Genomic DNA, 14,258 nt, shown 5'->3' with positions numbered 1-14,258 from the left:
ATTCGAGCATGTGTGTGGTGCTCAGAATATTCAATATAGCGTTCTGACACCAAATATAAGTATAATATATAACACCATATGGTAGGATTATTACCAGATTTGTACCATTCTAAAAACCGCTGCTGTAATCATAAAGACTGGCCTAGGCTTATCCCAGGACTCTTAAGGTACGTTCACACATACAGCGATTGTATCGCTGCAAGTCGCCAGTCGTTGTACTATGAAGTAGCTAGTAGGCGTTCCTACTACCGGTTGCCTTAGTAACATCGGTGGCACCACTAGCATTCTGCTTTTCACAACAAACCAGTTTTCTTGCCGCTGAAATGAAACATTATGGAGGGATAACATTTGTATATAAAATTCACCAGTGTACAGTATATGCATCATATCATACGAGATGAAGCAGAAGCAGTGTGTGCTCTTTGCCTTTGCAGCCATCTGTCTGCAGAGAAAGTGCAAGTGCCAATAAGCTAAGCTTAGCTTATGGCCATCTCGGCCACGGCCTCCATGTTTCCTCTGTGAAGCGTCCAGCTTGGCACTGCTCGTTTCCACAGCCTCAGATCCTTGCTCCTTCTGCTAGCGAGCACGGGAGGCTACAGATCACGTACTGTCTACACTCCCATTTGTAGTCGGTGCAACAAGTCGCTTCACATTTGTGTAAAGTTAAACTTTTCTCAACTTTCAAAGTCGCTGAACACAACATCTAGTCGCAATGGTCGGCGTCGCTCATATCGCCGGAAGTCACCAGCTCTCATTGAAAATGAATGGTCTCTGGTCGCTTTTTCCCCCATGAGCCCCACTTCCCAGTTCCCACTTCTCTATTAATAACTTGATTTAATGAATAATTTAAAATATCATAAAATTCAACAACATAAAAAATAAGTCTTATAATACAGCAGAAGTCTGTGGTAAACCCAGTGAACATTAAGAAACATAACAGTACAATTTTGATATAATCCATACTGACTGTCGCAGGACAGCAAAGCAAACAAACAGCATTTTAAATCACTGTACAATTATAATGACCATTATATTATTTCTAAAAGTATTCGATTGCCTATGTTGTAAATTTTAAGCCTTTTTTTCCCCTCTTTCAGCCAAAAGGTTTTGCAGATTTCTGGCCAAACTTTTTCCGTGACATAATAAATAAATAATAAATATAGTTAACTGATGATATAGTTAATGACAGTTAAGTTGGACATATATTAATGCTTTTTATTTCACATTAATGTGAACTATTAACTATTTACCATGCAACTGTCAATCATTCCATATTCATACTGTATGTTGATTGGCTCCTGCGGTTTTGATTAGGGTAAAAAGAAGACTGCGCTTTTGGCATTTTTTTGCTTTTTTCTGTTGTTAAAGTGCGGAGCTCCTATGCAAAATGTGTAAATATTGCCAGTAGGGCTGGGTATTGCGACCAATTTGGTGATTCGATTTTTATTTATATGGTTTTGATTTGATTCGATTTCGATTCGATATCGAAAAGTTATCAATATTTCATTTAAAATGTTAGTTTTGCAGACATGGAGTCCATGTTTTAATATAAATGCTGGAAACTGAAACCCTCCTACTTAGCTATATTACTGAAATGCTCATTTACTTTAACAACAGGGCAGACGCAGTTATGTTTAATTACTTTTTACTTTTACTTTGAGTAACAAACACTGAAACAAGAAATCATAAATATGTGCATACAGTGCACACAAGGTAAGCACAAACTGCACGTTACTGTAAAATAAATAAATAAATATAAATATTGTAAATGTGCAACAGTGAAATTCAATGACAACTTGAAACATGTTTAAGATATAAAACCGTTTTCAAAATTCAAAACATGAAAGACGGCGACGTACTCAGGACGAGAGGCGAAGTACAGATAATATTCACATCCTCTCAAGTAAAGCACACGCGTTAATAATAATCGATTCTGGGATTTCCCGAATCCATATCGTTTCGTGAAATTGAAGATCGATTAGAATCAATATTTTTTACCCAGCTTTAATTGCCAGGTCTGAAAAGCCTTTGCTTTTCTTTTGTCTTAAAGTCTTTAATTTTCTATCTTACCCATGCCCCAACTGCAATACCTTCACACTATAGAAATAAAACTGAATTGGTTTGAACTGAAAAGAACTGGTAAAAAGAAAGGATAGACATATTTTCGTTTCTTTTGTTGGGATTTTTGGTATGTATGTGAAATCTCAGTCAATGATATTTTTATTATTTCGATTTTACTTATAAAGCTATTTTCTAGCAGGAATTATTCGGTTTATATACTTGAATAGTACATGATCAGCAAAATAATAAATCATGTCTCTGGTCTGTTGAATTCATGACACAATGAGATTAATGCTTGGATTTTTTATTGGTTTTTTTTGTTGTTGTTTAATTGTTGCTGGAGGTTGTTCATGCAATTCCACCACCTGCTACACTACACACACCAGCACAACTAAAGCAATGTTTAATAGGCAGGTTAATTGATGTCTTCGGATGATAGATGATCTTTTCAGAACCGGAAACACAAGTATGTGGAAACAGAGATGAAACCAACATAAAGTCCATCATAAAGCTACTATACAGCGCTCCTGCCAACGCAGCATGCAGTCAGTCACCTTGTAAATAAACATTTTAATAGATTGGGCTCTCAATTGGTGCAACAGAAACGCATTCGCTCTATTGTCAGGAGATTGCAGGTTAGAATCCTGACGAATGAGCAGCCGTGTGTGGTCAGGTGCCACGGAAGCAATATCGGCCATGTTATCTTGGTGCGAGTGCAGGTATACACTCTCTCCCCCGTGAATTACAGTGGCACCAGTCAATCGTAGATGTTTGTGAGCTCACGTATGCAGAAGAGGGCAGATAGCTTTTCTTTGGTGTGTTATACATTGCCCTGTGACATAAACTGAGCAGCAGTTCAAAAAGATGTGGTTGGCTGGCTTCACATGTCTTGGAGGAAGCACGTATTAGCCTTCACCCTTCTCGGCTAGTATCTGGCTGGTGGGTGGGAATTGGCAGGTGAGAAACTGGGAAAAAGTATAAAAAGAATATAAAGATGCTAGTCTGCCTTGAATAATATCTTTCAAATGCGATGCTAGATTTTTTTTTTTTTTGGCAAGGATGCAAAGGTTATGTGATGATGTCCTTGCTCATTTCCTTTAGTCTGTATTAATGCACTTCAGCTAACTAGATGACCATATGTTGTTGCATGATGCTTGCTAGCCTAGTGAATTAGGTTTCTAGGAAACCAAATGATACAAGGGAGCTTTTACTTGTCCAGTGGGCTAACTAATGAATTTATGATTTGTCCACTCTTGACTACCTTCAGTGGCAACAAGAACACAACAATATTTCAGTAATGAGCACCTAGTAAAGCCTTCATTCACAAAAACATTTAGCACATCAGATGAACAAATAATAATAGTATATCAAATATATATTCATGACTAGGGCTGGGTGGTGCAGCTAAAAAAAATTATCACAATATAATATATTTCATATCATTCAGTATCGATAATTATTCATAAATATGAATCTTTTTTAAACAAAGACCAGTAGAAAAAAAAGATTTGAATTTAACCACTGTATTTTTAATTTATCCAGTTTATTAAGGCAAACAACAAATCATTTTAGCTTTACCAGTCAAAAACAAAATAGAATTGAAACAAATATATTCTCTTCTATCTTATATGAAGATTAAATAAACAAGTGTTAAAGAAACTTAATAAATAAAATGTTACAAAATGTGTGCGATGTAAAAGTGTAAACGTAGAACAATCAACATCAGATTATAGCGCAGAATGGGACTCCTGGTGCTCCGGTTTGTGCTCAGCCTGTTAGCATAGTTAGCCTAGCCTCATATAAAACTTCCACTTTACCACTTACTTCCAGAGAACACTGTGCTGAAGTCTGCGTTTGACGAGTCGAGCTCCTGCTCTGAGGACACTCACTGTCCTCCCCAGAGCCGACAATTTAACAGAGAACACAAAAAGTGGTAAAATGTCAAGTTTCTTCCTCACCCGCTGTTCAGAGTCGCACGCACTGTACATGTGTGGAGCACTGCACATGCGCACTACAAGTCTCTCGCAGCTTCTTTCTCAGTACTCGGCCAGGACAGGGTTTTTTTTTGCAAAGCTTACACACAGCGGTGTTCTGATGCTGGTCAGACGAAAATAAACCAAAAAAAACCACTGCCACACTGGTGAGCGGACACGTCCTTTTTTATTCACAATCTCCTCAGCAGGCACTGAACTCATTTTCGCTTGTGTTAGTGTTCTGGTGTCACGTGGTGATGGCGCAACCGAACCCCACAGATACGTAACTTGTTATTGGCTGTTTCCTTGTCACTCGTAGCACACTCCTTTATCAAGGTAAATGACAGGCTGTTTATGATCCAGGGACAGCACACGCTTCAGGGTTATTCATGCAATCAAATTTGTAACTTGTCTGTTTACATTTTATCGAGCGTTATACCGAACATTTTTTCTTTCGTTACCGATAAAGGTGTACCGTCGATAAATACAGATACCTTTTTATCACCCAGCCCTATTCATGACTTTTTTCCCCCCACACATTTAGTAAGTGTTTGATCTGTGACAAACCTTGCAGGGAGGATTATCACAGTTAGATACGTCACAGTAATGTACTTTACAGTACAGTAACGCTGTAATAAGCCTACACTAGTAGAAGCTTTGAAATCATCTGCCGCATGCCTTGGTAGTGAACTCACACTGCATGAGGTTAGATTTTTCAAGACATCGCCTTCTGTTCACAACATGAGGTACACCCGTTCTCATCAGGCGGTGTCACAATTACAGCGCTGTATCTCCAGATGAACCCCCAGAGTGAGAGAGGCAGGCAGAGAGAGAAATGTCTGAGTAATCCATTAGACATGACCAGGTCTCCCTCTGCCTGTGAGCACAGAGGTGACCTTTTAAAGGATGCCGGTCTCTGGAGAAGTCTGCAGTCAGCTCAGCTCAATGCCAGAAGACGCACTGACCTAAAACCCCAACCTTTTTTTAGTCATCAAACTAATGTCGCTCATGAAGCGCAGACTTTTCTCCTTGAAGCTAAAACCATATTAGTCACATCCAATCAATGCAACAACTTTGATCAGTTCGCAGCTTGACTCTTTTTGTGCTCATCAATAAGAAGCAAACACCAAGCTGAGCTCAAGATTCAATGGGGAAACTGAAGGTAGATCAAACCACAACATTCATGCATTCATTCATTCAATACATGAAGTAGTGGTGTTCCATACGGTTTAGACCACAGTGTGTTACACGCGCCTGAACGGTATGTATATGTTTAGCAGTAAAAGGCTTTTGCGAGCACAAAAACGTACATGAATAATACATGAGCTCGTGTATCTGCTGCTCAATTGACATTAAAAGTACAATCACAGCACATTAGAGCACATTAAACTACTGCCGCGCTTGGTGTTTCACTGTTAGTCTTAGAGACACTCGCTCGTTTGTACAGGCCTAATGCATCATTTGTGCAGCGCACACACAAACACAATCCACACCAAATCGCACACTTTGGCTTTGACCTCAGTACGGGTCACGCAGCTATTCAGGCTGCCTAAAAGGACTTTGTTAAATATCAATACGCGACATGTGACTTCGGCCAAGAGAGGAGAGGAAGAGACAGGGACGAGAAAAGAAAGCAGCTCTGATAACAGAGCAGAGGCTGAAGCAGCTTCTCTACAAACAATCACACAAAATTACACGGCTAGATCTAAACATCGGGAAAAGGAAACTGTTCATCCCATGCATTTTTTTTTATTTATTCACACCTACGCACACCTAGATACAGGACAAATCAGTATCTGGTGGATTCTGTTTTGAACGGTGGATGACAGACACTATCGTCTGCATTGAGAATGTGGTCACAGCTGTGCGGTGTGGAAAGGTGATCCAAATGATGGAGGGCTTTAATAAAACCGGCACATAGCTGTTGGCATGCAGGACGTGATTTAAAGGAGTGAATCAGACAAGTAGACAGTATAGATTATTCAATGAGGAACTGAAGAGTGTTGATGATCCAACCACAACATTCATTCTGTGGGAACTACTGGAAAACACAGACTGGGTGCAAGTTCTGTCAGTTGACTACTTTTACATTAAATGCTACACTTTCATGCTGGCGCAAGCATAATTTAGTGGTATAATATCGCTAATTTGGTTGGGAACGTGCCCATGCTGATTGAATTTTTACTACTAACTCCTCTCTACCAGTGTTTCAGTCTGATGATATTCTAAAGCGGGTTCACATTGTAGAAATCGCAACATCAACAATTACACATTTTGTATGTGCAAGTCCCTGTGTGAGTTGTTCCCATGGAAATGAAAGCATATTAGAACAAGTGCATTAAAAGTAAACCTTGAAGCCAGAACTTCTATACAATTCAAAGTACTTTATTGGCATGATTGTTTACATACAATATTGCCAAAGCACCAATATAGATAAGAATCAGAGCTGTTGTTATAGAAAACTAATCAGCATCTTTTGACCAATTAAAAATCTCGTTATCAATAGCGAGCAATCAAAAATTACCCGTAACATTAGTCACAGAAACCACCCGATTATATGGTCTAGAACCACAACAGGTTCTCAGTATTAAGAAGCACTTAATACTAAGAAAAGAAAACAACTGCTGCTACAGAATCAGGGCACCATGCAGCAGTGTTTTTTCTTGAGGTGATAAAAGTGTGTATGAGCTCTTGAGCCAAAAACTGTAGGGAGGGATGGTGTGTTACTATGGCAACCTACCACTGACAGGTCCTAAACGGCAAATTTTTCAGTTAAGTGTAAGCAGAATAATCTTGGAGGATGGAAAATCATAACGTAAAGTGTACCGAGGGATCTTTTATCCTTACCTTTTATCCTGTCATGGGTGAGATTACGGAACAGAGAACAGGGTGAGGAAGTACAAGTCACTGAGACATCAGATAAAAGTCAAGTACATAATAGAACGTTTTTGTTCATGTGGGGAAGCTCACTACCACGCATGCACACACACACTGATTTTACAATCTTTGGGCCATATTCTGAGCTGACAATTATTTTCTGACTCACATTATTAAAATTACTTGCGCGTACTTCATGTCACCAAGGTTGCCAGATCTTTCTTGAGTAGACGTGTCTGAGACAGTTTTCAATAGAGTCCAGACCACTGACTGCGTTTACATGTGCAATATTCCAAAATTAATAATTTGCCAATATTCTAATTAGCATTGCGTCATGTATATGCCACAGTCCAATTCAGATTAAGACAATATTTCTGATTACCCAAATTTCTGATTCCCACCCCTGGAATATGCCTGTTCCAATCGGAAATTGGTTACATGTAAACACCTTATTCAGAAAATCCACCGAAAGGAGATATACTCTCAGTCCGCAAGGAATTGTGGGTAGTAATGGAAGCATCTTGAATCTCCGGAGCAGGAAAGGTAAAAGCGCATGTGTAGACCGTCATACTTACAACAACCGTGTACACAGGAATATTCCGATGCCCGTACACATATAAACATTGTATTCGGAATATGGCTGCAACCAGAATATAGACCAAGCATTCATTTGCTGCACTGAAAGAGTTGTTCATAATTGTATCCATAAAATATTTTCTCCTCAAGATAAGCAGTATCTCCAATTAATCTCCTGTCTCCTCTGGTATCCTCCATACAAAAAATACTTTTTGTTGATGTTATACCAGTAATTAATTTATAGCCTCCTATTTATGTAGGCCTATACATTGTTGTTTGCTGTATATACTGCTCATATGTATGTATGTTTGTATGTATGTATGTATGTATGTATGTATGTATGTATATGTGTGTGTGTGTGTGTGTGTATATATATATATATATATATATATATATATATATATATATATATATATATATATATATATATATATATATATATATATATATATATAAAGTTTGCGCTTATGTCTATTTCAATGAGGCATTTATACATCTTGTATATACTCTATATATATCCCAGTATTGTTCTCCTTACTATCTCTTCTTTTTTTTTTTTTTTTTTTTTTACAGTGACACCCTAATTTTTCCATCCGGGGATTAATAAAGTATTATCTTATCTTATCTATTTAACACTGGCCTGGAATGGCATTCCATAGTTTCCAATGTATTTACAGCCCAAAACATGAATTTCAGCATGATATATTGTTGTTACATCAATCTAGTCAGACAGCGGTGCAGGATTTAATACCACTCCCATTTATTATTATTATTATTATTATTATTTTTAAGTGTTACCAGATTTCTAACCGCATATTATATCAGCACCAGCACTGACTCCAACACTGATACCTAACCGCAGACTTGGATTAGAAGCGTGATAAAGAGAGATAAAGGAAGTGTATGAGGATCATGTCACTCTTTCTCAGTATGGATCGTCTTTATCTGCCTTGTCTTCTCGGGACAACTTCTCCTAGTCACGACATTTCTTTCTTCCCCATATCTTTGGGATTACTTTGTTCTTTTGATAAAGCATGTGTTACTCACCTCACAAGGCGACACACTCAGCACACTCCTGCTCTTCCTCATCTTATATGGAGGCTTCCTCGACCAGCTACACTGACACACCTGGGAAAAATCAACACAGCGTCAAGTTAACAAGCTGTCTAAGGCCGGGAGATCTTGCTGTCTGCTGTCAGGCAGCTTCGGCAGTCATTTCGCTCACAGCAGTTATAATCATCGGCATTTATCCAACCTGCACAGAGCCTCTGTATGGTGTAAAATTAACAGGAAATTGCATAACTGAGATTATAATAATAATAATGACACTTTGAATAGGCTTGATTTGTTTGGTAAGAGATGCTTAGATCAAGCTTGTGGTAATATCCATGGTGAGCTTCTCTCACTAATCAAGCTCTTTTACAGCATTTTTTATTTCATTTTTTATGTTCATTGGCTCACATCACCTCCTTTCATGGACAAACAAAGTATTTCGGTGCGTGTTATAAAACACTGTAGGAAGAGGGCTGCATTTGTAAGTGGTCATACAACACACAGCTTATTGTACAACAACATCCTATTTTTGTGCCTCTGCCTGAGCGAAACTATCAATAAGAACAAAGCCTGTGGTGACTCTGACCCGCTACAAGCTGCGCTCATCCACTAAATTATAGATGCTGCTCAAAGAAAAGACCATCTGGCTACTTTACTATAATGTTGAAAGTTACCATAAGTAAACTTCTCAGAAAGTAAATTTCTTGCCAGATGAAGAAATACAAAATTCCTAATAATATATAATGGGAACGTTATATATTATAATTACATAATGGGACGTTAAATGAGAGTAAGAAATCAAAAAAAAAGTGCTAAAGTGCTAAAGTAAACACTTCTGAGATCTAAAGGGAAAAGGCAGATTTATAAAATTACACTGAGCTGAATTGAGAAGAATCATGACAACTTTTCTTTGTTATAAGTAGAAGATAGCCAGCTAAAACCTTACATATTTGGGTCAGAAATAAAACACAATAGGGCCTGGTGTTACAGGAAAATAATCAACTATAAGGTCATGCGGTGCAGACCAAAACTGATTACTTTCCTATAACACACTGTCCCGAAGCGTTTTATTTCTCTTTTACCACAGCAAACTTGCTTTCATTTCATAATTTCAATATTAATTACAGAAAGACATGCTATAAAATTTTTTAATCAATTTATATTTACATTTAATGTTCTGTTATGTTTCAGCAGCTATAAGCAGTCGTCCTCACCAGCTTCTCTTATTTATTACATTATTTTTACATCTTTTTTTATTTAATGTCAATCATTTTAAATAAAATCACAAATCAAAGCTTTTCAGGTTAGTGAAAAACATAAAAAAAAAAAAGCTGTTATGAAGCACTGACAGATTTATAGTATACGTGGACTTGTGTATGAGTCCTATAATTGAATTAGACCTCTAAGCCAGGGGTCCCCAACCCCTGGGCCGCAGACCGGTAATGGTCCGTGGGTCATTTGGTACCGGGCCGCACAGAAAGAATAAATAACTTACATTATTTCCATTTTATTTATTATCCGAGTCTGAACGATGTTTTATTTTGAAAAATGACCGGATTCGCTTCGTTACATCCGTCTATGACTCACACCTGACACATGTCAAGACACTTGTCTCGGTCACGTGATACGTTACTGCTAAAAATAAACCCACAAGCTAGCAAAATGAGTAAAAAACAAACGTCTCTGGAAAGTTTCTTTGCGAAGGGGAAAAGGCCCAGTGAGGAGACAGAAGAAGAGCCTACGACTTCCAAGAAAAAGAAAGCTACATTTAACAGACAATACCAGGAGTCCTACTTGAAATATGGTTTTATCGCAACAGGTGATTTCCACGCACCAAGCCCGCTCTGCATAATATGTGGCAACAGGCTCTCTAATGAGGCATGTTGAAACGTTACCATAGCGACCAGAGAGCGTTAGGGGGCTGAGAGGATGTTACTCATGTTATGTTGTTGGCGTGATGTTACAAGGACGCTGCTAATAAAATTGCGATTTCACATTGGATTCACGTTTATTATTGTATTTAAAAAATACCCCAGTTTTTATGCCGGTCGTATCATTTTGTTTTGTTGTATTTATCCGCCACACCTTAAAGGCCGGTCCGTGAAAATATTGTCTGATATTAAACCGGTCCGTGGCGCAAAAAAGGTTGGGGACCGCTGCTCTAAGCAACAAAGCAAAATAAATAAATAAGTAAATAAAATATATACAGAAGTAATTTAACACAGGTGTTATAAGACCCTCACTGATGCCTAGAATTCATATGTGTCACACCTTCCACAAAGAAAGCAAATTAGATCTGGGGAAAATTACCAATACCGTTTTAAATAACAGTACACTGTTTTAAGCAGTTTGAACCAGTATTACACTTTTCCAATATTGCATTTCACCCTTAGCAAATGTCTTCAAGAAATGATGGCTTTATAAACTCAAAGACTTCTAGTCAGAGTCTAACTACAAAGTGCTCGTGTTTGCAGAGGTACATCATTCATGCAAATTATCCCGTTCACCATGTGTCAGCAGAGCGATGCTAAAAAACCATGCAGATACAGATTAAGAGCTTTCGTTAATATTTACACCTGTTTCTTATGAGTATGAGTATAAATAGTATTGAGTATTTGAGTATTGTATGAGTATAAATGGTCTGTTGATGAGAGAGGTCAGAGGAGAATGGTCGAACTGGTTCAAGCGGGTCGGTAACTCAAATAAGCACTCTTTACAACCGTGATGAACAGAAAAGCATCACAGAACACTCACGTCAAATCTTGAGGCACGTAAAGAGCCACTGATTGGATGTTTATTATTGTTTGTTTGCTTTTAGCACCATTCTATATAAACTTTAAAAGACTGCCATGGATGAAAATCAGCAATTTGTGGAATACTCAAACCAACCCATCTGGTACTACCACCATGATGTGAACATCAACTGAAGCTTTTGACCTGTATCTGCACGATTTTATACACCGAGTTGCTGCAACAACAACAAAAAAAGTACTTAAAAGGGTCTCCCATTTCCAGTTTCCACATGCCCAGGAATCTGCCAGAAACGGTGAAGGACATGTGTCCTGTAAAAGCCAGTACTTGCCTTGATCCATTTTAATCTACTGAATCTAAGTGATAAACAGCCCCTGCTGGGACACAAGGCTTGGCAGCACTCTATATAATTTAAGTTCAGTCATAAATCCTAAAGGCAGAATTCCAAATGCCCATCTGAAAGCTAACAGATCTTCAGTGAGGTTCCTGAAAGCATCCTAATGCTATGCGCAGACATTTCCAAAAACCTTTATTTACACAATGTAAAGCATGATTTAATTCCTCTGTATGCAGTTTGGTTCGGTCATCTTGCATGACAGCAGATGCAATTAGATTTTATTAGATTTTATTTTGATTGAATTAGATTGCATATCTAATGTACAGGTTGGCACCCTGTCCAGGGTGTACCCCGCCTTTAGCCCGATGCTCCCTGGGATAGGCCCCAAGTTCCCCGTGACCCTGAAAAGGATAAAAATGGTATAGAAGATGTACGGATGGATGGATCTAATGTTCAGTACATTCGATATAAAATGAATATAGGCATAGGTCTCTTTCATCCAGAGCACATTTATCAAAGGGAGGTGATCAGATCAGATAAACTCCACACAGACAGTAACCCGAGATCAGGATATACCCCTGGAGCTACCCCTACCCCTGCTTCTCATCATGCTCATTGAATTTCATTTAGGACCCAGGTCAGAACTACTGGATATGATGGAGCTGCTCTGTATTTGGCTCTACGCTGGGTCTTAATTAACAAAGCAGCTCGACATCATTAAAACTCCCACCATAATGTTTTACAGTTTGTATGAGAGTTTAGTGATGTTATGCTGTTTAATGTTAGGTTTTTTCTATTTTACCTCAATTTCAGAGGAATGTTGTTCTAGTAGTGCTACTGCACAATTAGGTTGGTAGGGGTTGGTTTGTTTGTTAGCAAACTTGAGAAAGACGGGAAAAAAGTGTTTTACTCCATGTTTTTCCTATGCTTGATTTAAATTAGCAAACCATTAGCTGTCACTTTTAATCAAATATGCTAAATTTCTTCCAATTATAAACATATACCTGAATGTGCACTAATGGAGGTTCTGTAGAAATCTATCTGTCCATATCTTCCAACAGTTTGGGTTTTTTTCTCTGAGGTCCTCTGAAATCTCATCGCGTATAGAGTTTAAAAAAAAACATTTGTTTTTAAATGGTAAAGCAGGTCAAACTAACTGAATTGACTGTATGTATGTGTGCATAAATTCCTCACTCTAGCTATACTTGCTTAAATCACTCAATCAGCTGACACAATGCAAATGTTACAATGCTGTTTTGAAACCATCTTTATTTACTATTGTGACTTTAGATCACATAATTCCAAAGGGATAATATTTCCCCCCTCACATCAGTAGATTCACTTCAGCATAACTGTCTTTTAAACAGTTTGCTTTGTCTCCAAAATAATTCATTAGTGTTAAATAAGTTTCGCGATGGGTTGCAATTGAAATTTGATTAAATACTGTACTCAGCACTTAATCAGGTGTCACTGAAGGAGATGTGGCATTAATATTTATGTGTGATTAAAAGTACTGTAGATTAGTCTGTAGAGAGAATAGCCGAGGCATACTTATCAGGAACATTTCAAATCCAAGTGTAGATTTCTGATTAGAGTCAAACTACTGACTTGTGAGATAATTAGGTCATTAGATAAGGCTAATTACATATCTATGAGTTAGCAGCAAATTCTTCAATAATTTTATTGGGCAAAGTAGGCCACCAAGCCTTGTGTTTAAGCACGTCATGTCCTGTAGTGACCAGTATTTTGGCAACAATCTGAACTGCTTCTATCCAATTACTGTTGTCCAATAAAACGTAATGCAAATGGTACAGTTTGTACTATTGCACAGAGGTGTGTGTGTAACTCAGCTTGGCACTGAATTTGTCTACTTTATATAATGAACATTCCTTTGGGCTGTTTACTGCCATTATGAAGCCATGCTAATACATTTACAGTTTCATTCTGTGGTGATGCCAATAACTGTAGCAGCATAATGGATCTTCAGTGTTTAATCTGAAAGGGCCTAATCACTTGAATTACACAAAAGTGACTTCACAGCCACTAAGCTGCTTTCCCTAGTGAGGCAATTCAGATTTCCTTTAATAACCCTTTTCCATGGCAGGGGAAGTTCTCCTCCACTAGATCAATAATCCCACAGTAACAGAGCCATGGGTTATGTTGGGTCTAGGAAGAAATGTGATTCAAGTCTGACATTTCTGTGAGTTCTGTACGATATAGGACCTTTACTATCCGAATGTGGATTTGAACGGGAGGTGTAGGGGGATTTTACTGGTTGTATCCTCTAACACTTTATAGCCCATCCCTCTGTAACATCTTCCACATGTTTATCCTTCGAATGATAGCCATATTCCAAGACAATTCCATATGCTGTAAACCAAGTTTACTCAGGGAGTGCTGTTTACATAAAAAGCATCAAATAAAATAAATTAATTATTAATAAATACATTAACTATTTTTTTTTTATTCATCTTCTAATGATCAGATTTGAGAATTCATCAGTGCTGTTGTATAATAAAGAAAATACAGCTCATGAGTGGTAAGCAAGAGATTTTATTTAAAAACTGTGGGCTCTTTTGAAGTGTTTTTATGAAGCCAGAGCCTCACCAATATTATCTTTCAACCGCTGT

The 14,258-nt window shown here is 37.9% G+C and overlaps 1 protein-coding gene across 5 annotated transcripts in view; it reads right to left on the bottom strand.

Moving 5' to 3' along the window:
• pde4ba (phosphodiesterase 4B, cAMP-specific a) overlaps positions 1 to 14,258 on the bottom strand; it is a 176,114-nt gene that overhangs the window by 134,855 nt on the left and 27,001 nt on the right. For all 5 annotated transcript variants that reach the window (XM_053636548.1, XM_053636546.1, XM_053636547.1 and 2 more), the window contains one exon: positions 8,535 to 8,615. In XM_053636548.1, the coding sequence (XP_053492523.1) occupies positions 8,535 to 8,576 (42 nt within the window). In that variant the 5' untranslated portion in view covers positions 8,577 to 8,615. The remainder of the gene's footprint in view (positions 1 to 8,534; positions 8,616 to 14,258) is intronic.

The sequence above is a fragment of the Ictalurus furcatus genome, chromosome 11 (genome assembly GCF_023375685.1).
Source record: "Ictalurus furcatus strain D&B chromosome 11, Billie_1.0, whole genome shotgun sequence".
Lineage (NCBI taxonomy): Eukaryota > Metazoa > Chordata > Actinopteri > Siluriformes > Ictaluridae > Ictalurus > Ictalurus furcatus.
This window is presented reverse-complemented; position numbering and strand designations above follow the sequence as displayed.